General features: G+C 31.6%; 1 protein-coding gene across 4 annotated transcripts in view; it reads left to right on the top strand.

Moving 5' to 3' along the window:
- Positions 1–25,186, top strand: part of LOC107439218 (uncharacterized) — a 105,978-nt gene that overhangs the window by 28,859 nt on the left and 51,933 nt on the right. For 2 of the 4 annotated variants that reach the window (XM_016051751.3, XM_071186494.1), the window contains exon 2: positions 11,722–11,757. The exons of 1 other annotated variant lie outside the window; for it this stretch is intronic. Coding sequence is in view for 1 of the 3 variants with exons in the window: in XM_016051744.3 (XP_015907230.1) it covers positions 16,711–16,744 (34 nt within the window). In the remaining 2 variants the exon portion in view is untranslated. Of the gene's footprint in view, positions 1–11,721; positions 11,758–16,613; positions 16,745–25,186 lie in introns of those variants that run through there. One more of the 4 variants, XM_016051744.3, reaches the window with a different exon arrangement.

The raw sequence follows: 25,186 nt of genomic DNA, 5'->3' as shown, positions 1-25,186 counted from the left end.
TATATATATATATATATGCCTGAGTACACACAAATTTCTTAAGACACTTTTCATTTAGTTATACATACGGTAAGACAAAATTATTTCATCCTTAACATTTACAAGCAAATCGCAAACTCCAAAAAGATAATTATAGGTTGAAAGCTCAACTTCAGTTATGCATAACTCTTTTGCATTCATATAAACATGACAGTTTATTAGTCACGAAACTATTTAAAGACACAGCTAATTAACACTTAAAGTTTTTCTCCAAGCCCATCTTATTAAAAGGTTACCCAATTCGTCTTGGCGATAGCATCACGCACTTTCATACGTCACGCAAGTATTTTGGCGGTCATTAACACCACTTTGAATGCCCACAATCATTGGACCAGCTGACCAGCGCGAGCATTTAATGTAAATTTCCAACCCGCGAGCGTAGACTTTCTATGGATTATAAAAAGGAGGGATCAATAATGCTTTTCAGAGACTTACAAGAAGATTCCAATCTTTCATTTACACACAATAGTATGCCTGAGTTACTAAGAAAACGATGCCAATGTTTTTATGGAGTCGCCAATCGCTCATAATAGTTAACCATAATGCCAAAGATAAGTCAAGAATTATAAGACCATAGAGGGACAAGATGTACTCGAAGATTTATTTGCAATCTGTAAGTGGCATTAGGGTTTGACACGAATGCCTGTGATTCATTCTACCAACTGTCTTGACATTGCTTAATTGCGCATTGTTCATCATCGTCGCTTTGCTTTTGTCAACTTAATTGCTTTCATTAAATCAGAACATTTCGATATCATTTTTTTTGTAGGATATAATTTGTCATGTGTCGTAATTCATTCAAACCTTCAACTACAGTCTTTCTTTTAAAGGTGTACTTCGAAATACTTTCACCAGAAATGATAATCCTTTCTGCTTTCCTTAAAAAGAAGTCAGAGTTTGAATGCCTCAAACATGAAATATTTTAATTTTGAACTATCCAATTTTCTTAAAAAGAATTATACCGATTTTGAAATTACCAAATAGCTTAATTTTTTTTTTCAAATCAAAAAATCGCCAATGCGGCGATAGTTTACCATTTAGATGAAAATAATTAAAATCAGTTATTAAATCTCAATGTTTGCTTACGTTTACAAGTCCAAAAGCAAACGACATTTTAAATGTAAAAAAATTAGATCACTACTTTTCATTTTTATAAAACAAATGCTTTTCTTCTAAACAAAACAGATGCTTTTATTTTTCTCCATTTACATAGTAGTTATCATAGAGGGCGCTGGTAAAATATGATCGAAACTTAACCTTATAATTATGAACTGCATTTTACGAACTCAAAATGGTTATTAAAATAGAATATTTTCTATTTCTCGTGACAACGACAGACCCTTCGAATGACAGCCATGAATGTGTCCACCCTGTCGATTCGTGAATTTATTGTAGAAAAACAATAATTTTTAATTTAATAACTCTTATGTTAGTGGTTAAAAGCACTTTTAACACAACACAGCAACATTATTTTGTTCCTAATATTCTCCCTTAAATTGATATTTGATCTTATCTAGATCATCCACTTTCGATATTTTCTTTTTAATTAACGACAATAAACTTAACAGGCAAAATATTGTCATACAAAACTGGCTCAGACCGGAGGCTGTGATGTCTTATAAGCGTTTTTTCTTCTTTCTTTTCATGGATTAGGTCCGCTTATTGAGGTGACCACTAGGACCATGAAGTAATAACGGGTTTAACGCCAAAAATCAGCTTCTACGCAATTTGGTTTAATTGCGCAAACAAATGAGGAGTCAGCGAGTGGAATAAACTGAAACCTTGTGGACTCGTTTTCTAACCAAATCCAAGCAGTTACCTAGTCTAAAGGCGGGATTAAATGGTGTTAAATTATTCCTCTACGGCAATAATTTGCTTCTTCCATGGGACGCTAAATGATGAAACTTTTGTTATCAGAACCCCGTCATTATACATAAAAAGAAATCATCTATATACTCAGGGTTATTCATAATTCCCTCCGGGCAAGAACTGGACTATCGCATTGGTGTATGGCAGTGTTTCCCAAAGTGTGGTACGCGTACCCCCAGGGGTACGGAAACAGTTTAGAGGGGGTACGCGTTCTTATGCGAAATATCTTGCAACAAACGAAAATTTAAAAATTTTTTATTCAAAATCGGAACTAGCCATGAAAATTTATGATAACGTATTTTTCTATTGGCTATTTTTTACAGAGTTAACTGTTAATATTTAGTGGTGTTAACAGCCAGTTGTGATTTTTAACTTTTGTCCAATTTTCTTACAGTAAAAAATACATTCATTTTCTTATCAGTGGTACACAGCCTTGCGAAAAATTTAGAAGGGGTACAGAAAAGTCATAAGTTTGGGAAACACTGGTGTATGGCGTGTGACCAAGGGTTCACACATAGAACACCTGTAATGAATGTAAGTAAAACTTGAATAGTTTCGGAATAATTTCATACGTTTCTTTTTTTCATATTCGTCTTCTTTTTTTTATTATATCGCTTCGATATATATATATATANGTGACCAAGGGTTCACACATAGAACACCTGTAATGAATATAAGTAAAACTTGAATAGTTTCGGAAATAGTTTTAATTTTGCTACTTTTAAATTTTACTGAACTTAAACAGCCGGAATGTTAAATAAACTATAGATTATTAATTGGATACAAAATAACTATTACTGGTAAAAATAATTCTAACTCTCGAACCCCTGTTATCCCTCCACGGAACCCTAGTTCCAGTAGGGTCCCGCGGAACACCATTTGAGAGCTATGGTGACTAATTTCTTGTCTGATGAGTTTATATTAGGGGTCTCCAAGGATTAAATTAGTAGATTGGATCTGTAAGAAGCTTTAACAGCTTATTAAAGACACTAAATAAATACTTTACCGTTATTTATTTATTATTAAAAAAATTTTTTTTGAAAAGTCACAAATCTTAAATAATTAAAAAAGGAAAACATCATAAGTTCTAAAAGATATTAAGAACATTTTTTTTTATTGAAAGGAAAGTAGGAGCTCTTACGTAGAACTACGGCGATGCAAGATGGCGTTAATTTCACGTAAGAGCTCGTGAAATTCGAGCTCGTGAATTTGACTCAAGTGTTAGTTGGCTTTAGTGTTGGTTAAACGTAGACTAATAATGAAAACATACTCCAAAGCGTAATATTGATCACAAAGTGCTAATAGTGAGTGCTGTTGCTTTGCAAGCACTTCTTTGCAAAAAGAGGACCACAAGACTTTTTTACAAAGTGTTTTTGGTGTTCTAGCGCAAGTGTGATCACTTCTGATTTTATGAAACCCAAGATTATCGATCACAATAGACATACACTGCAACTAAATAGACGATGCTTAAGCCTAAATTATTCAACAGATTATCTCCTTATGTAGCAGAGTTACCGAGCCAAAAAATATATTAACTGCACAAATGACAACGGCAAAAATACGGTAATCGGAACTGATACTTCATCATCCTTCATACTCACTAGACCTAGCCCCACAATTCCTTATATCTGCAAGCTTCCAACCAACTTTGTAAATATTTTTTTCTACAAATTTAATACTTGGTGACCTTATACTTCTGAGAAACCTTTATATGGAGGCATGCGTCTTAGAATGTGTTCTCTAAATGCTAAAAGAAAATTCATCTGGAGGCATGCGTTTTAGAATGTGTTCTCTAAATGCTAAAAGAAAATTTATCTGGAGGTATGCGTTTTAGAATGTGTTTTCTAAATGCTAAAAGAAAATTTATCTGGAGGCATGCGTTTTAGAATGTGTTCTCTAAATGCTAAAAGAAAATTTATCTGGAGGCATGCGTTTTAAAATGTGTTTTCTAAATACTAAAAAAAACTTTATATTGAGGCATGCGTTTTAGAATGTGTTTTCTAAATGCTAAAGAAACCGTTATCTGGAGGCATGCGTTTTAGAATGTGTTCTCTAAATGCTAAAAAAAAGTAGCAGGGCCCGCGCTAAGCGCTATCTCGCAAAATGAGATAAAATCTTAAATTTAGAAGATAAAATTGTGTTTTGGCGAATGTTTTTTCCATTGGACAGAAATATATATATTTACTCGATCCTCAAAATTTCGCCAAAATGAATTTTTCTAAACAAATCAGTGTTTTTTATTCGATTACAGTAATTTTCGGTAGATGCGTCGCATAACCAATTAGAATTGGGTCCAAATACTACAAGCCTGAAACAAACTACCGTAAAATAGTTTTCTATGGGAAAAAAAATTAATCATAAAAATTTTTAAGATTTGTATTTGGCGAAGACTTTTGAAAATTGGCGACTTCTTTTGATATTTGGCTAATTTACTGGTTAATAATTTAAAATGCGTAACGCGGATCCTGAAGTAAAATAACTCAATTTACTCAAAAAGAATTTATATTCGTATGCAAAGTGGCGGTTGTTTTGAGAAGCGTTGACGACATTGAAAATATCCAACCTGCCATACGACAAATAAGACAGTAATAGGTATGGAATTTTTAGCTGATCATTGAACGTTCTGTAATAGAAATGCTTATACTCTGGCAGGTGTTGTCTATGTTTTTTATTAATTGCTTTCATATTTTTACACTTTCGTCTAGTCTGCAGGTTATAACTAAATTATTGAACGATTCCACAGTTACGTCTCGCACGTGGGGAATGAATAAAAATTATTCGTTACCGTTGAATGACGAATGAAATTATTAAATAAATTTCTTAAAAAAAGTACTTCGTTAATATGTACTGTCCCTGGCAAAATTATTAGACACACTAAAAGATTCTATGTAAAATCTTAATTATCAGGTGATGCCATACAGCATTGTTCTTTTTACGTAGCTGAAACCTAAGACGCCTCATTTATGGAGTCGCAAATCATTGTTCCACATTTTTTTCAAACATTTTCAATGAATTAATTAATTACAATCAGCTGTTATGATACTAAGTTTCGTTTTATGTTCTTTTAGTGGCGATCACATTAAAAAAAACTAAATTAATGTGCGTTATAACAAAACGTGACATGCAAAAGATTTATTTAAAATATTCAATTACGAAAACTTTGCTGTAGCAACAACATTTACCTCAGCAACGTTGAAATGAAATAATTTATGTGTTTCATTTATTCATAGATTTTATTTGAACCATAAAAACCTTAATTACGGGATTGAGATTGATAGTCAAACATCTGAAACGAATTAGCCCCAGAAACTTCCGTGCAATTAATCTTGCTAAACTGGCAGTTTTACCTTAATTCTCCATAAAAAGTGACTTGAGTAAGTAAGATAGTGCCAACACCTGATTCAATTCTGTCATCTTAACATTTTGAAGGTTATTTTTATGGCTTCTGAAAACGACTTTTAAAGATCTCGTTCGTAGAACATTCGACTATAAAAACCAATGAAAGTGATAGCGCCATTTTGTCCTTAACTGTCAATTTCATTCCAAAGAATTTCTTTTTTTTAGTATCAATTATTTTGTGATAACAGATATAAACATAAATAGTTTTGAATCAATTTTTTTTTCAAATCATTTCGCAATCAATCTAAAAACTGCAATGAAAGTGATAGCGCCATTTTGTCCTTAACTGTCAATTTCATTCCAAAGAATTTCTTTTTTTTAGTATCTATTATTTTGTGATAACAGATCTAAACATAAAAAATTATGAATCAATTTTTTTTTAAATCATTCCGCAATCAATCTAAAAACTGCAATCCTGATGTATTAAGTTTTTTTTTTATTTTCTTGTAAATATAGATCTCGAAAACACTGGGATACTTGCAAGTGACGTAGTGTGGGTATCTCGATCCTGATTGGTTGTTGAAAAGTGGCATTTGTTAACGTTAGTAATTGTTCGTTTCTATTTCGAGTTAACTTTTCCCGTCAATTATCAATTCTCTTAAGTGATACATTTTATAATCCTCCACAAAGATTGTCTCACGATTTCAATTCTGTCCATCAAGTACAAGTTCTCTTAAGTAACACATCCTATATTCTTTCACAAAGATTCTTTCTCAAAGATTTCAATTCTATCACCATATATTTACACAAAGACAGGCACGAAGCCATGTAGAACATAAGCAGTCTTATTATGCATCGAAGTTGCCAGGTGCATAAAACAAAAATATATCACGGTTACAATAAAATATGAAAACAAATAATAAATTTAAGTTAGTAAAAGAAGCAGACGAGAAAGAACTATGTTTCAATAATTTCGATGTGCGATACGGCTCAGTATTTAATTAACTTAACGTTAATTAACATTCTAACTTATGTAGATAAGCTTTAATACGCCATTTTGCTGATAAAGTTTAGCTGGTGTTGACGTCATATGTCACATGCGTGGGTACTGGTCGGCTTCTTCTTCTTGGAGTGCAAATACCCAATTTTTAAAACTGTTGCTCAAAGATCATTCGATTTTAAAAACCCAAATAAAATTGAGGGCGCCCTTTTGTCCTTATCTGTCATTTCCAATTTAATAAGTTCTTTAATGTCTTATTATTTTCTGATTACGTACATAAACAATTTTTAATTAATTTTGTTTGAATAATTCCTTAATCTCTGTGAAAACAATAAAATCTCGACGTTTCAGATTTTTTTTTACTGTATATAGTTCCTGAAAACGATTTTTAAGTTTACAGCTGAAAATATTATAGGCAATATTAAAATTTAATCAAACAATTTAGTTTTTAGTCTAATTTTGAAATGATTTCGTAATTAATATCAAGATTGTTATCTTGATGTTTAACACTAGAAAGACTGAAACTTAGTATATACCTATATTGCCTAAAAGCAGTCAAAATGACTGGATTGTAAAAGAATAACTAATGTGTAAAAAAATTTGTTTAAAATTAATTTTTAATCTTTTTTTAATATTATTTACAGTTATATAACAAGTTATTAGTAAATATTAACAATAAAAGAAAATTATCTGTTGTATAAAAAGTCACAAAATTCTAATAAATTGTGTCATTATATACATCATTGTTTTTCTAATTGAAATTAAAAGCAGTCAAAATGACTTCCTTAGGCAATCTAGTATTAAAGTATTTTTTATGGTATTTGAAAATGATTCTTACAGTTCGAATCGACTGATTCGTTGGTTTTTATAGTGAACTTAAAGAACATTCCACCATAAAAACCTACGAAAGCGAAAGCGCCATTTTGTCCTTCACTGTTATTAAATAGCTTTTTTAGTGTCTAACTCTTCCAAGATACGAACCATAAGTCGGAACATTTTTTGTTCGAGAAAGGAAACAAAAGTGATTATCTTAAAACATTCTTCTGAATATTTTCTATTTTATAGAAGAATTCTCTTTTGTTTTGAGAATGAAGTATCCATGATAGATTCGTTCGTTGTTGTTCCAAAACATTTGCTTTATTTCTTCTTCTGTTGGAATGGGATGTTTTGTCTTATTCCAAGGTCTGTGTTTTCTGATTTTTTTTTCTTTTCCTTTTCGTTATTTGAAAAAAAAAGAACTTTTCAGCTTTGTCTACTTGTTGGGCTTTTGTTGCAGCAACGGTGGCGTGTGTCCATCTCGTGATCCTTACATACCGTCAGCATCAATGGAATGCAAGTTTAACAACGAAGTAACCTTTTGAGAGAGAATGCTATTTGTTAACACGTAAAATAAAAGATGGTTTTCATTTTTCACTTCCTCTTGGCTTACAAAAAGTTTTTTGAATTTTTCAAAAGCGGAGTTACATCGTCTGTCAATCATAATGACATGCCGTATCATTAAATCAATCGCAATGTCAGTCATCTAGATAGATATTAAGATTTTTTTTCAAAAGATAACTAAAAAAAGTTCTTGACTTCAAAACTCTTAGGTTAAGTTTTATCCTTCTTTAACCAGTTTTTTCTACAAAAATTGCATAAAATATTACAGGGGAAAAAGCCACAGTTTTGTGAACATTGAAAAAGCTCCTTATATTTTTAAATTAACATTAACGGTCGTCCGGACTCACAGATATGTGCTATATGTAAGAATTTTCAATGATTTTAATAATATTTATTTACTTAAATTTTTTTTTGTTGCTATTTTGCTAAAAAAAAATTTGGAATTTTTCAAAAGCGAAGCTACAATTTCAATCTTAATGACGTATAATATCATTAAATCAATCGCAATTGTCAGTTATCTTGATAAATATGTTAAGAGGACACCATACCGCTGAAGAAAATTTTCGTCGTAAATTCTCTTTCTCCTTTCATTACTAATTTAAAGATTAAAGGAAAGAGAAAGTTCGGGCAAACCTAGAGTTTTTCATGAAGTTTGAATTGCTGAAAAAATACTTCAAAATATTAAAATGCAAACAAATTATTAGACAAGAACTTTTCCGTTGCGTAATCCTAAGTTATCATCTCAAAATTTATTTCCATTTGTATATTTTAAAATTTTCTTTTTAATATTTGAAACTTTATTGCTTATTCTACACTATAAATTTTAAATTAGTAATGAAGGAGAAAGAATATGCGAGGAAAATTTTCCTCCGGGGTTGAGGTTTCGCCCTCTATTTCTCGCTCCCGTGATATTTCCGGGCTGGAGTGTTCAGTAGAAACGCGCCAATAAGAATAAAACTAATTCATTTCTCTCACATTTTATTTCTCATTTTACACACCAGATGGCAGTACCAGGATATTTTTAAGGTAATTGTGGAAGAGATTAAAACAATAAGAGATATAGGAAGAAAACTCGGTACTACTGTCCGTATTGTGACGTTGGCCTCTGTATCTCATGATTTGAAATTTATCACGCAAGAAAAAATTAATAATTTTTATTTATATTATACGTAAGTTTAATAAAAGTGTTTGTAAAGTTTAAAACACAAATTTTTTAAATTTTCTTTGCTTGCTGGAAAACGAACATTAAGTGATAGTAACCCTGAATGTTGGCTTTTCCTAAAAATGTAATTTTTTAAAATTTCAAGCTAAAAACACATCAACAAAATTAAACAAAAATTACAAATGAATAACAATGAAACAAAAATTAAAAATGAATATATATATTGTTCATACACATATTTTTATATAATTTTCAGGGATAAAAAAATAGGCTCTTTTATGACCGTTTTCTTGAAAATTAACCGATCTTTAAGGGGTTAAGGCTGTATTTCGAAGGCTCTGTCTTCATATGAAATTACGCTTTTTAGTGAATATTGTGGAATTTTTGTAATTGTCGTGATTTTGTAACAGTTATTCATGATTACTGGGATTAGTTTTGCCCATTTTTAACCAGCGTTTTCTATGAAAATGGCTCAGAATATCAATATGAATAAAAGACAGTTTTCTGTAATGGAAAATGGTTTTATTTGAAAATAAACTTCAACGGTGCATCGTTTGGACTCATATGTGACTAATGTGAAAATTAAGAAATGATTTAATTTACTTAAAAAAATATTGCTGTTTTCATTTTTCACTCTCTCTTGACTTATTAAAAATTACGAAATTTTTTGAAAGTCAAGTTACTTCGTCTGGCCGATCATAGTGACATATCACTAAGTCAACATCAATGTCAATTTCCTTGATCAAGACAGTTCTTTAAAAGCACTGTCTACAAAAGAAAAAGCTTCGTCAAGAATACTGTGAAATTTTTGTGAATTTGTAACCGTCATTAATGGCTGTCCATCTTCAACCAGCATTTTCTATGATAATTATGAAAATGGCGCAAAATATTTTGAACAAAAGAAACTTTTGTTACAGCTGAAAATTATTCCAACGAGGTATGGTTTTGGCTGGTAAATATATTCAAAAATTGAGAATTGGGTACTTGCACTTCAATAAGAAGAAGACCTCCCATACCCACACATGTGACCTATGACGTCAGCTCCAGCTAATCTTCATCAGCAAAATAGCGTATTAAAGTTAAGCTAAGTTTTTCTACATAAGTTAAAATGTTAATGAACGATAAGTTCCTTAAATACAAAGCCGTATCGCACATAGAATTAGTTCAAATATAATTCTCTCGAGTTTATTTCTTTTGCTTAACTTAGATTTATTATTTGTTTATGTATTTTATTGTAATCGTGATATATTTTTGTTTTGTGTACCTGGCAACTTTGTTGCATACTTAGTTTGTTTATGTTCCACGTGGCTTTGTGCCTGTCTTTGTATTAAGTCTCTGTGTAAATATATAGTGAAAGAAATGAATTCTTTGAGAAACAAACTTTATGAAAGAATTTCGAATGTGTCACTTAAGAGAATTGATACTTCACGGGCTTGGCTTACTCGAAATAGAATGGATAGAACAGTTGCTAACGTGAACAAATGCCACCAGAGCCGGATTATACCTTTCGTAGGCCCTAGGCATAGCCCTTTTTGGGCCCTTCCCCCTTTCCTCCCCTCTTTTCAAAATATATGCTAAAATTTTCTTGCATATTTTTTTTTTACATTTTTTTTAACATTTTTATTAATATGGATTTTAATTTGCAAATTTGTTTATCGAACTTTATCGGCAATACCGACATACTGCCGATATTGCAGTTGATATCGATTATACCATTATGATTTGTTCGCTCGATAACTATGTAAACACTTCGCGTCAACAATACAACAACAAACCAGCAAAGAAAACAGTGAAATTGATAGTGATATTTGTCGATTCTTGGATCAAATGCAGAAGGAGAAAGATCTTTCTCCAGATTAAAATTGATAAAAAATTATTTGCGTTCAACAATGAATCAAGATCGTTTGGCATCGCTCGCACTTATGTCTATTGAATACGACATTTTGCGTAGTTTGGAATTCGACAGCATAATACAAGATTTCGTTGAATCCAAAAATCGCAAAAAAGTAATATATATGATCATAAGATTCTGCAAAATAATTTATTACCGAAAAATATTATATTTTTATTTGTATCTTCATAATTTTGTGCAAAATACACTTGTTGTTTTTAAAGCTAAATTATTTTTGTCAACAAATTTTTTTCTCCCAAGTTTTTCGTAGGCCCCTGAATTTCGTAGGCCCTAGGCACGTGCCTAGTGTGCCTATAGGTTAATCCGGCCCTGAATGCCACGCTTCAACACAGTGTGTAACGTGCTGGTATTCCATGATTCAAAGATTTCAATGCTTTTCTTTTAGTTTAAATATATTTCATGAAATACGTGACTTTTTTTTATAAAAAAAAGTTTAATTTTTTTTTAAATGCTCTGTTTAGAATTTAAAGAACTCAAACTAGCTTTTGTAATTTTTCTTTGTAAAAGCTACCGAATTTTTCTTCGTCAAATATCTATTACTAATAAATTGTGTTCCTATATTTATAAAATTTCATTTACGGATAAACTCGAAAAAAACTTCTGTTAATGAGAAAATCTTTTGTCCCTCTGTAACATATACCAACCGATGAAAAACGTAGATCGTTGTTCCCTCAGTTTTGAAATTTTGAAATAGATATTTGTACTAAATAATTTTTTTTTCCAGTACGGATAATATTCCATTAAAAGAAAGCTATTATGGTCATGTCTAATAGTGTAGTATTGATTATAATTGTAATCGTAAAATAAGAACTTATTATATTGTAAATCTCTCTTTAAACATTAAGTTATCTTCAAGAAACAATAAATCATTTCAGATTAATCAAAAACTTTATTTTAACTAATTTATTTTGAAATTTTTTAGTTATTCTTTATTTTTTATTAAAAAAGCGTATGTTATATTATAAATAGATTTATTTTGTATTATATAATTTAATTAAAAAAATATTTTTTCTTTTACAGATTTTTGTTTTGATTAAGCTTCTGCAATGTGAAAATGTAAGTTTTTTTCTTGTTTTATTTCTTTTTCAAAAATTTATATAAGCTCAATAATTTACTTTTATTTACTTTATCAGATAAATTATGCATAGGAAAATCAGTTTAAATTACAAATCTGTAAACATTATTAGAACATAAATAAAAAATAATTTTTCTTTGCACAAATTGTGTTGTATAATAGTTTATACATAGTGTATTGTCCGACTTCTTTGTAAATAATCCTTAAACAATTATTGATAAATAAAAATAAATTTAAATACATTGAATATTTTACAAACAGGCATAAAATTTTATAGATAAATTCAAGGGCGCCGATGGGTCCTAATATACAGTTGCAAAAGCTCTTTAAATTCACTAATAAAAATTCCTAAATTTGCAAAAAGATTTCTTTTCTTTTTATCTCTATCTTGTTTTTAACTTAGGAGGAATTTAAATCGATGACTAGTCATGAAAAGCTCCTTTATTTGTCTGAATTATTGAGATGGTGTTTTAAACTAAACTCAGTAGAGTGACAGCCCATAGAGGGCCAAGGCCTACTGTGTCCATCTCAGTTTTCTTGAACTTAGGCTCTGGGGTGCAAGAGCAGATGTTCCGGTCAGGTGGTCAGCTGAACGCGGAACCCTCAGTGTTTAGTTCCCAAGCTTGCTTGGTACTCATTTATCGACCCACTGAAAGGCTGAGTCAACCTTGCCCAGCCCGAGTATCGAACCCAGGTGGTTCGGGAGCACGAAGCGCTACCACTCAGCCACCGGGCGTCGAGATGGGCTTTTAGGAATTTCTAATAATTGAGAGGAATATATACCCACCATCCTCCATTACCAACGACGTCGATATGTAAATATTATTTAGAATTTTTAGATTTGTCAATGATAAACATACCTATTTTATTCATTATAAATACAATCGCACCTCTATTTAACGAAGTCGCTAAATCCCGAAAATAAATTCGCTATATGGAAAATTCGCTAAATAGAAAACTACCTTTTGAAATACTTAAACAACACAAAACAGGTTTTAAATTCATTAACACTAGATATAATTCAAATAGAAAGGGATACACCTTTATCTTGTAAACTAGAATCTGATACTTATTTAATAAATCTTAACCATAAAAGAAATCTGCATGGAAAGCAAGAATAGAGCAGAACATTATCCAGCGTTACACTATCATGCAACATACATTTTCAACTAAAAAAAAGCTAAATTTGTGCATAATATTATAGCTGCATTTATTATAAAAGTAATTTTAAACATACTGCATGCGTTCTTAAGTTTAATTGCTACCTATAAAATCCCTTAATTTTGTCTGAGTTTTTCGTTTGAAATGCAAACAAAAAATAAAAGGGATTTTACTGCTTTCTCTAAAAGTTTAGTGGCTTCCAAAATCAATTCAAGGTCATTTCCCCCATAAAATGCGTTAACAAGTTTAAAATGTTCCGAAATATTTTTGGGAAATCGGGAAAGTGAATCTAAAGAAAAGTTCGTTAAGTAGAAAATTCATTTCGCTATTTAGAAGTTATTTTACGAAGAAATTTCCAAAATGTTCTTGGTTCCTCGGAAAAAAAACATAAAATAGAAAAATTCGCAAAATGGAAGTTCGTCAAATAGAAGTCCGACTGTATATAATAATGTGCGTAACCCCGAAAGTTTTTTTTTTCTATAAATTCATTGTTAAGAATAATCTGATGGCCTTAAGACCAATAAAAAAAAAATTTATAGTGTGAATTTTAGTTCGGTAGAAATTAAATAAAAACTATAATAACAACTTTATAATAACAACTTTATTGCGTAAGTAATGAATATTTAGTACATATAACATAAATATCAATCGAATTCAAAATTAGTTGCTATTAATGTTATTCTTTCCACCTTCCGAGAAATGCCCCAATGGGCCTCCGCAGCAATTTGTGTGTCACGAGTCGTCGCGCATACGGCAGGTGACTTTCGATTAATCAATTATTCATATCAATCTGAATCTGTATCTTACTTGAATGGCATAAAAATCGAATGTTTCCGCAATCTTGCTTGGCAATTCATACTTTCACTGTTACCGCAAGGCTACAATTATGGGATTATAGCTAATACCGTTCAAGAGTTCATTCCATTTTACTTTACAAACGAAACGTAACGAATTTTTTTTTTTTTAAATAAAATTTAAAAAAAATAAAAAACAGTAGGATTTCTGTCAGAAAAAATTTGACGTTTCAAGATTGTAAAGACATTTCTTAAATTCTCAAAGTATTAGTTAAACGGAAACATTTAAAATGATTTTTTTTTTTTTTTTTGAATATCAGGTATGTTTGAATATTATTGAATATATGTTTTTTAATAACTATCTGAATCACGATTTTAATTCATTGATTAGATAAAAAAAAACAGTCAATGATTTAAATCATTTAGGTAACATTAATTACCATGCTTTTAAAAATAGTTTGAATAGTGAGAAAAAAAATTCCTTGGCATGCCTAGACATTAACAATCTTATTAACTTTAGAATATTTTACATGAACTTGCAAAGCACTTTTATATCATAAGGTGTTGCTATTATTTTCTCAGATCAATATGGTGACCCAGCGATGGCTGGTTGATACGAATAATGCTCCCAGCTTGCGTCGACCACAATGCTGACGTAAGATACTCTCATTGGTAAACGGATTTTCAGAATCTCTTGCCTTCGGACTAACCGTGGGAGGTTTTCATGGTTTTCTTCACCCCGCAACACAAATGTCGGTTAGTTCAATCAAAGGTCCTCCACAAAAGCTATTTTGTGGAGTCCTCCACAAAAGCTATTTTGTGTATAACTCCAAAAAATAAATATATCTTCATAACATATACTGACATAAAAATATCTACAATGGTTAAACAATGAATTAGATAGTGAATGGGATAATGACCCATACCGCGAAACTACCGTGTAAGATTTTAGTGTTTTTTCTCTCTAATAGAAAGACCTCTGAACCATATTGATAGAATTTTAGTATGCATGTAAAAATATGATAAATGGATCAAAAGTTATTTAGAGCTATATAGATTGAGGGGGAAAAAATTCCAACAGCAAGGAAAAAATATTGTTGAGTAATGAAATTTCGGCAATGCGTTTGTCTGAGTAACATATTTGATTGATTAACGTTTCAAGATCACAGGTTAATGCAATTAAGAGAAAAACCATTTCAAATGTGAAATATTGAACCGGTGTAACCACCAGAATTTTGAATCTAAGCATGCAAACAGGCATGCATTGTATCATACAGATGCAATATGTCATTTTGTGGGATGGAATTCCATACCTTTTGCACTTGGTCAATCAATACGGGGATAGTTAATGCTGGTTGTGGATGACGCTGATGTTATCTTCCAAAGGTGCCCAATGCGTGCTCATACGTGTTCCATATGAAAGATCTGGTGATCCAGTAGGCCAAGGCAACGTGTCGACTTTGGGTTACAACAGCAGTATGAGGGCGAGCGTTATCTTTTAATGCTGCTCAGAAATGTCAACAAAACAGGTTAGATCACAATGTTGACGAATAAATTTGCAGTCAAGGTGCGTGGAATAAAAACGAGAGTGCTCCTGCTGTCATAGGCAATTGCTCCTCAGACCATAACTCCTGGTGTAGGTCCAGTGTGCCTTCACCGGAGACAGGTCGGAAGCAAGAACTCATCTGGCTTCCTTCCAACTAATATCACTGTCCCCAAGGCAGTACCGATTTTCATTAGAAAATATGATTCAATCGATATAATGCAATATGTTTCTCTAAAAATTCAATAGATTTCCACTCTGCCCTTTAGTGACCTTTAATTCGACACCGACAGTGGTTTGGAGTGAGTGGAATGCAAGCTACAGGGCGTATCTCTCGAAGCTGTCCTTGAAATAAGCGATTTGTAACTTGTTGTGTTTCTGCAGTGCCAGCTGCAACTCGAATTTCTGATGCAGACGCATTAAGGTGCGCCATAGCCATACGCCGTACATGGCGGTCTATTGAGTAGTGCCGTGTAGGCGGCCAGAACCTGGTCTTCTTGAAGCAGTATCCTAACCTTGACTACTGCTGCCAACAATCACTGATTAGAGTCCTCCTGCAGTCAGACTAACCGTGGGAGGTTCTTGTTTCCATGTATTGCAAATGCGGGTTAGCTCCATCATAAAGTTCTCCACGAAAGCAAATTTCTCCCTATACTCGACCCAGGAGTTCCCTTGTCTTCTGGATTGGGTTTTAAATTACAAGGCTACGGAGTTGAACATTAGTAGTCGTAAACCTAATTAAAATTGGGTCGGCTGTTCAACGACGGTTATAAAATAAAAATAAAATCAATTGGCTTTAATTAATGAGTCTCTTGAAAAAAATCACACTTGGTCTTAAATCTATGAAATTAACTTGATTTAAATTGCAATTTTAATTATGATTTCGTGCCAACCTTGTACAAGGGTAAATATGTTTTTTTCCTTTTATTTTCAAGTGAATTGAAGGTCTGATTTAAGTTTAATTAAAAAAAAAAGGAAAAGTAACTGTTAACATTTGTCTAATCAATTTATCCGATTATATACAACTTTTCCCTAAATATTTCCTTATTTCTTTCGTGTGAACTCCGTTAATCAAATGAGAAAAAGAAAAAGACTCGCACAACTCTCCGCATATGTTATAGATTCTCTATAATTCCTATGTGTGAAAAGATTAAATTAATTACTTAGTCATGGACGATCTACTTTTTAATTTCGTATCTTCCGTTTGTTTGGCTGAGTTCATTCCATGCCAAGTGCGTTTATTTGTTCTGTTAGCAGATGTTAGATCGAAAGCACAAGGAAATATCTTTTCTCTGCTGTATTTGAGTTACCTGACTGAATCATTTTCATAACCTTATTTCTATAATACAATATGATAAATTGAATTTTCCAAAAGGATAAAAGTGGCTTTTATTTCGTGATACTTTTTGAATGAATATATTGGCGACTAATCTATAATGCCAAGGAAAATGTTTGGTGACATACTTACAGGTAAAATGAGTTTTAGTTTATATATTAAGTTGAATTTCTAATTATCTGTAAATTACTTTAAATGCTTTTATTATTTTCATACAGTGAGACCGTTCATCCCATTTTCATCCCGATTTTTGAGTTTTCAATTATTTTTTTTAAATTAAAGAATTTTTTTGTACTTTTGTAAATTATTTTTCGTGATATTTTTACACACTAAAGACAATCGCATTCAAATTTAGCACCCTAGAATTTTTTTTTTTTATTATTATGTTATTTTTTTTCGCAAAATAATTTTCTAAACCCAATTTCTCTCAATTTTTTCCACCCAAATTTTTAAATAACGATTATAAAAAAAAATCTATCTGTGGCATTTGTGTAAAATCACATCCAGTGGCGTACGCAGAATTTTTTCAATGGGGGTGTTCATAATTTTCTGAAACTACTAAAAGAAATTTGAATCTGTTATAAAGAACTATTATTTTCCTAATTTAGACAGCTGGACAATTTTGACTTTTTATTTAGACAACATTGTTTAGTTAAATTTTGATTTGATTTTTTAAGTTTAAGAACATAATGTAATATTTTCTCAAAAAAGTCCAATGTCATATGGGTGGAAAGTAACACTTTGAGGGCCACTTTCACATTCATCAGATTTTGTTATGCTAGAAACGTTTTCTTCAACGGAAGTATCACATTTCTGTACAACAGAAAAACTTACATTGGTACTAGATGCTGTCACCTCACTAATTTCAGGTCGTGATTTTTTCTCAAAATAATTAAAAATTGTTAAATTCTTGCGTTTTGACATCCTAAAGATCCAAGAACAGCAAATATATATATATTGGCACAGAAATATCCGCTATGCTACGATCTCAAAGTTTCGAGCTGGAATGAATAACTTCAACGAGCACAGTATCTCCAATGGTATTGTTACTGATTTCTTCACTAGTCGAAATAGTGGCGACGACGGGTTCGGCGATTGAATGAACTTTTTGTTAAGACAAAACAAAACAGATTTAGCGACAAGCTCCGAAAGACAAGCGGCAGAGATAACTCTTAGTCTGACTAACTAACTCCACTGTACTCCGTTCCCCCTTTTATATAATTTTTCACCGCATCTCCAAAATTCTCGAATTGTCTCAAAGACGACAGAACGTCTAGGATTCCAGAATCATCGCGTAAAGACCTCGCGAATGACAGCCAGTCTCGAAAACTATACTGGCAGGACAGAAAGGAACCAGTCCGTAACAGTATCACGTGAATTTGGTTTCAAAAGTACAACCCTATTATAGTAAATGTTTTTTCAGTATTCTGAGAAATACCGTGAGAAAAAAAAAGTAGGCATAAGGTTAATAAAAATATATAGTCTTAAAAAATAATAGCTCGCATAATTTCCACTAAAATTTTTATTTTTGCCATTTTGTCTGAGCTCAAGGGGGGTGTTTAAACCCCTAAACCCCTCCCTTGCGTACGCCACTGATCACATCTACCATTTCCGGCTAAATCTGAAAAATGGCGCCAAACAGCACGATTTTTCTCCAACAGTGTAAATCTGTTCACCAAATGAGAGTTTATCCCTTCAAAGTTTTTCATTAGCTTTTTGTTGCTGTTGTTAAAATATAATGAATTTAAAGTACTTTAATGTTTAATTATTTTTGAAAATTAGCTCTTCCACAAATTTTTTAATCGCAATTTATGAATTAATTTTTTGTTCTAAAACATAAATTTCAACTTTTTAAATTAAATTACCTTTTTGTTTTAATTGCCATTAAATATGTTCTTGTAACAATATGAAATGCGTTCCATTAGGCGGAATTCGCGCCAACTTTCGTAGTCGACGAGATTTTACACAAGTATTCTACCCATAAATTTTTGTCTGAAATTTTGTTGGAAACTCGGAAGTACAATTTCTATTTAAATTGAAACAATTTCGATGAAAAAATATTGTTTATATTATTTATTTTGATTTTTATATACATATTAAGTAGACTGAATTACTTGAATTTGCAAAGCAACAAGCGCCATTTTTATTACACAGATATCTGTTATGTGAAAATATCTGTTATGTGAATATCTGTTATACAAAATATCTGTTATGTGAAATATTAGTTATTTCTAGTATGTCCTGAAAAGACGTTTTCAGTTTTCCATGACACGATAAACGTGATAACAATCTCCCCTAACTTAAATTATACTTTGAAGGTAATTCGCATATCAAAAAAAAAATCATCACTTTTTTAAAAAAAATGTATTGTATCTATTGAGAAATATGAGAAAAATATGAACACGAAACTTCCAAAAAGCAATCATGTAGAAGCGAATTGAAAAAAATGTCGTGATATGACTTAAATTGAACAGACATATTGTTCGAAATGCCGAAATTTGTCGTGAAAAATAACTTTAAAACAACACCAGATTACAATTCGCAGATGAATATTGTGTTTCATCCATCCCCTGTCACATTTTTTTTTGTGCTAAAATGGAAAAAAGTAAGTTGATTTTCAATTCCTAACTTTTTTCTTTTTAAAGTTCTTAATAAACTTAAACTAATTATGAAATTATTAAACCTAAATATAAAAATTCATTAAAAGTGTAAAGGAGTGTTATCGTAATTCTGAATTTTAGTTTAAAAATCTCTTAAAATCAATAAAATACGAGCATTTGGAAAATTTGAGATTTTTTTTTAAAATTTTTAAGAAGAAAAATGACATTATTCTAATGGTAAAAAAAATGGTTTTTATCTCAAGTAAAGCGTGATATATGTCCCCACCCCCTATTCGAATGAGACAATCCCTATAAATGGGACAATAGATTTCAAACAACCCTTATGAATACGAGACAGGAGATGGTAAGAGAGACGAGAAATGAGATAACCTCTATAAATAGGAGACGGGAGATAAGAGACAATCTCTATGAATATTAACGGAGAGATGAGACAGCCCTTACGAATAACAGATAGGTATTGAGACAACTCATATAAATATGAGACGGGATATGAAACAATCTATACGGATAAGATGTGATCCCTATGAATATGAGACAAAAGATAACTTAAATCCTATTAATATGAGACAACCCCTAAGAACATGGTATTTGAGCAACCTTTCGTTTTGATGACTTGAGTCTTCAAAAGATTGCGAACAACTTTTTTTTAAGTTTTTTTTTCCCCCTTGGCATCGAACTTTAAATTTTTGATAAAAATTTGACTGCGCTTTTTTATTACCATCTTATTTCAAAAATATTATTGTAATGATGTTACATTCCAAAGATGCTAATGGGGGTTGTAAAACATAAAATGTTGAAGGGCAAAATTAGCGATCTTCACCGGCCACGAGGATAACTACGGAACTAAATACGAAAAAAGGCCGATTAAAAATTTGTTTGTACAACTCCAACTCCGTTTAGCTCCAAAATAAGTTGTTGTTGTTTCTAATGCCACTTGCCACACGAGCAAGCCTGCTTGGTTAAATCGAGCAAATTTAAGGCAGAGTGTGCGTTTCTAGTTTTTCAGTGGCGCCATCTATGGCCAAGAATTCGACTTCTGCCACACCATACGTCGCACCCGTTTATAGGGCGGACCCATTCATCCATCCATTCATTCATCCACAGATCATAATTTTGACCTGATTCAGAGAACGATCTATCTCCAATCCAGTACCCCCAGAGGTATTGATTTGTTATGGGAACATGGGGGGCTTTTGCGACTAGACAGATTTAACGTGCATCAGTCACTTTACCACACGGGGAGTCTTCGGTCGGCAGTGTTCGAACCCACTAACTCTCGGACATGGGCCCAGCGCCCTACCGACCCGACTATCCCGGCCTCCAAAGTACGTACTTTGAATACCTCGTATTATTTATTACATCGGGAAACTTTAATCACACTAGGAACGTTTGTATTATTTTACGCTACTTCAAAATTTGGATCTGGCAGATACAAAATTTGATTATGACTGGTTCTGAATTTGGTAATCAAAGGTTTCATTCAAGTTCAAGTTAATTTCAAGTTTTTTTAAATTTTTTTATGCCATATTAAATATTAATCTAATCAGTATAATTTCCTCATTATGATTGCTATTATTTCATATTTGTTTTATAGCGAAAACAGCTTATAATTGTTTATAAACATATATTTTATGTTTTATGCGTTCTGATGCAAGGCCAGTTCCTTCATTTCTACACAGTTCGGTCGGCAGTGTAGGGGTCAGGGAACTGGGCTTGCATCAGAAAGGTTCTGGGTTCGAATCCTGGACAAGCATGACTTTTCTTTTTTCTCTGTAATATATGTCCTTACTATGGAAGCAACGTAAGCCCATCTAATATGGTGCACCTGAAAGAGTGACCAACAAATCTGCCCTAATACGCCTGAATTGACAAAATGTCAACCCTGGTAGGCATTGGAAGAAAAAGAAATTTATATGTAGCATTCACTGTTGATTCAAAAACTCAAACCTTAAATTTTATTAGTTGAAAACAATGCAATGCTTAAATTTTACAAAAACCTACTTGGAAAGGCCAGGAAATTTTTTTGTACCTTTTAGAAATGAACAACCCTGTAGTGTTTACCATATTGTGAAAAATACCCCAAAAGAAATTATTTTTATTAATAATATCAACACTTTTTTACAATAGTTTAGAATTTTTAGTTTTTTAATAAAGTAACGGCTTGTTTTCAAAAGTGTTTACAATTAAAAATGTTTCTTGCTACTATTGGCCACTTTCAAAATTTAATAAATTTGTCCTATGACCACTATAAATGCATTAGACTTCCGCTTCTACCCTAAAAACCCTACTATTATGAGCATTTTGCCTGAGCTCGACTTTATATTCACTTTAAATACTCTTATACGAACTAGTTAATCAGTTATACACAATCTGCTGTATGCTTGTCTTATCTTTCGTTATAATTCCGAAAAGTGGGCCTGTTATTACTAGCGTATTTCTGAAGCTATCAAGCGTGCCCACTTTTCATTTGGGCAACCCTTATATTTTGCAAAAACCTCAATTTTTAAATTTCTAATTTTTAGTAATCTAAAAATTAAAGGATTCTTCGAAATTTTGTATTGGAATAATACATCTACTGAAAGCTTTTAATCATGTTTGAAAATATCTTTCAAATTTTGAAATACAGTGAAAGCTTGATACAACAAGTACGGCATATTACGAGAGGCGCTCTTTTACGAAAAATCTATATCCATCATCAGAAAGTCATTATTAAATATGCAAAAATTGTATGTTTACAACAAATTAAAAATTATTAGCTTTCCAAAATTACGACCAAAAAAAAAACAGATATATATATNTATATATATTTATTTGATGTGAACGATATTATACGAAAAAGGAATTGAGTACTTATTTTTCAAGCATCAATACAGAAAAGCGAAATACAAACATTCCCTTCTTACAATTTTTATAAATGTGGGTAACCACCGGCTAAGTTATCTTCTCTCTGACACAAGTTCTTCCTTCATGCAGCGCATTTAACGGGAATGTGTCTTATTTTAAAAACATATCTATCGTGACCTCTTATTACACTTCTCGAAAACTTACTATTAAAATTAACAATCTCTCTTATCAGAGCCATGGTGACTCAGGGGATAGAGCGTTCGCCTTCCAATGAACTGAACCGGGATCGAATCCCAGCGGATGCTGGTCGATATAAATCCCGCACCGACCATAGTACTGACTTAAAATATCCTCAGTGGTAGACGGATCATGGGATAGAGTCCCCTTGCTGTCAAGCTAATCGTGGGAGGCTTTCATGGTATTCCTCTCCAAGCAACGCAAACGCGGCTTAGTTCCATCAAAAATCACTGCACAATGGCAAATTACTCTCAATACTTGATGCAGGAGTTCCCTTGTCTTCTGGTTTAGATTCAAAAGTGCAAGGCTACGGAGTTGAACATTAGTAGTCGTAAACCCAAAAAATTGGGTCGACAATTCAACGACGACAAAAGTAACTTAATTAAATTTTTTTCTCGCAAAATCTTTTCAGGTTTTGAGCTTTCATATTCAAACATACTTGTTGTAGACGTTTCAACCTTTGATAAAGTGCAGGGCTACGTAATTCAGTGTAATCAGCAGTCAAAAGCAGCCTACACAGCAGCCTTGTTCAAAATTTTAAAAAAAAACCGACTAATATGTCTTTTTCATTTTTTAGTCTTTCTATTGCTATTCTAACACTAAATATGTGTATTTAAGGACAAGCTCGTTACATGGATAATTTTATCCGCTATTATGAACTATTGTTATAACGGATTTATACTATATACAGTTTTCCTCTGAGCGTGAAAATACTGTCTCTATAGAAATACAGCGCTTAAATGCTTTTGTAAATTTTGTGGAAATAAATAATTTATTTCTTAATTATATATTTTTTCTGCAGCAAAATCTAAGAAAAAACACACACACAAATTTATAGCTGTTCGTTCATTAGGTAAATGAAGCGAATAAACCATGATGGTCACAGACGATTAATCTACGATATTCATCACGATGTAGAAAAAAAAAGAAAAAAGAATAGACGGGTGGATAACCTTGGCGCATTCAACTTTGTTACAGCGGATAGGCATCTCCTATTCTCGCCAAATGTTAATGATTTACTATCTGAAAGTTCAATCACAGATTGTTCAATGGAACATTCCCTTTTTTTTCAAAGTAGCCAATGACACCTTAATCACACTTATATTTTTATAGAACATTTTTGAAACGTAATCTTAAAAGGGGGAAAATTCACAAACTTTGAAGAAAATAGGATTTTCTTCCATAGCATAACCTGAATAAATGGGATACTAACCATATGCATTAGTGTCATTTTTAATAAAAAAAAAGACCCTTTCACCTATAGCAGTGTTTCCCAAAGTGTGGTAAGCGTACCCCCAGGGGTACGTGAGCAGTTTAGCGGGGGTTCGCGTTCTTATGGGAAATATCTTGCAACTAATTTCAAAAATTTTTATTTAAAAACAAAGCAAGCCATGAAAATTTACTATTACGTATTTTTCTATTGGCTATTTTTTGCGGAGTTAACAGTTAATAATTAGTGGTGTTAGTAACAGCCAGTTGTGATTACAGACTTTCGCAAAAAAATTTTATAAAATACATTCATTTTTTTATTAGTGGTACACAGCGTTACGAAAAATTTAGAAAGGGTACACAAAAGGCATAAGTTTGGGAAACACTGACCTATAGTATCAGATAATGTAAACTACAGAACTCCTGAAAATGGTATTTTTGTCAAAAAGTACACTCTATAACTTAGGATCCTTAATAAGTTATCTGCACCGATTAAAATATTGCATAATTTTGTATAAATTTTAAAGTAATATTCATGAAATTTTTTGTAATTTAAATGGTATTTTTTTATGCCTGATTGCGGGATGGGTCATGGCCCACTCTAAAGCACTTTGTTGTAAAATGTTTTTTTCTCATTGTGTTCATGACGTAAAATTATAATTCAATCGAAACCGGTCAACTAGGTCTCGTAAAATCAAATTTTCAGTTTACGACTTTTAAAAAATTTGATAACTCAAAAACTATTCGATCAATTTCGTTCAAATTTTGCATTTTACTATGAAAAATTACATACATTTAAAAAACAAGTTTATAGATTGCTCTGCTCAAACTATAAAGATAGTAGTAGAACCCTAAAATAATAGCAAAATAAAATTACTTAGACATTTTCTCAGTTATATTTCCTTACAGCAATAAGTATAAATTTTTGAATTTTATCACACTTCTTCTTTATAATAATGAAAGGAAGAGTTTGTTTGTCTGTGTTTCTCTTTTAACTCCAGAACCATCTGCACTAGGATCTTGAAATTTGAACAATGTGTGGGCAATTAAACTTTAAACAATAATTTTTATTATTTTTTTTAAACATTACATTACATTGATGATAACATTAATGATGTTTGATAGCTCACAGCTCTATTTAATAATAAAAAGGAAGTTTTGCACCACGATCTTTAATTTTTAATGTTTTTTATTCGTTCTCAGCTAAGATCAAGGATCAAACTGGATGACGTGGGAGTGCTACGTCATCAAATTAGTATTTCTAAAGCTATCTGAGATCTCGTCTTTATTTGTTTATAGTTATTCTTTTGAAATACGATTCAATAAAACTGAACAATTTAATTTCAATAGTAATTGAAATTAAAAATAATATTAAATTTTGCGAAACAAAATTAATAAAGAAAAGGTTTTGGAAAATAAAAAATCGCCATTAATATTGCAGACGTTAATAATGCTTAATTGTTTTTTTTATAATAGGCACTGTTTCAATAGATGCTAATGTGAGTACTATATAAAATTGAGTTTTTTGTTTTTTTTTAACTGTGCTAATGGGTTTCTGTTTTTTTGTGTTAAAAGGTTTTTTACGCCCCTCCCCCTCACATAGGAATAGGTAACGAAAAATATCGTTTGAATGTAGTAAATTTTGAGGCAGCCCCGAGCATTATT

Source organism: Parasteatoda tepidariorum, chromosome 10 (genome assembly GCF_043381705.1).
Source record: "Parasteatoda tepidariorum isolate YZ-2023 chromosome 10, CAS_Ptep_4.0, whole genome shotgun sequence".
Classification (NCBI taxonomy): Eukaryota; Metazoa; Arthropoda; class Arachnida; order Araneae; family Theridiidae; genus Parasteatoda; species Parasteatoda tepidariorum.
This window is presented reverse-complemented; position numbering and strand designations above follow the sequence as displayed.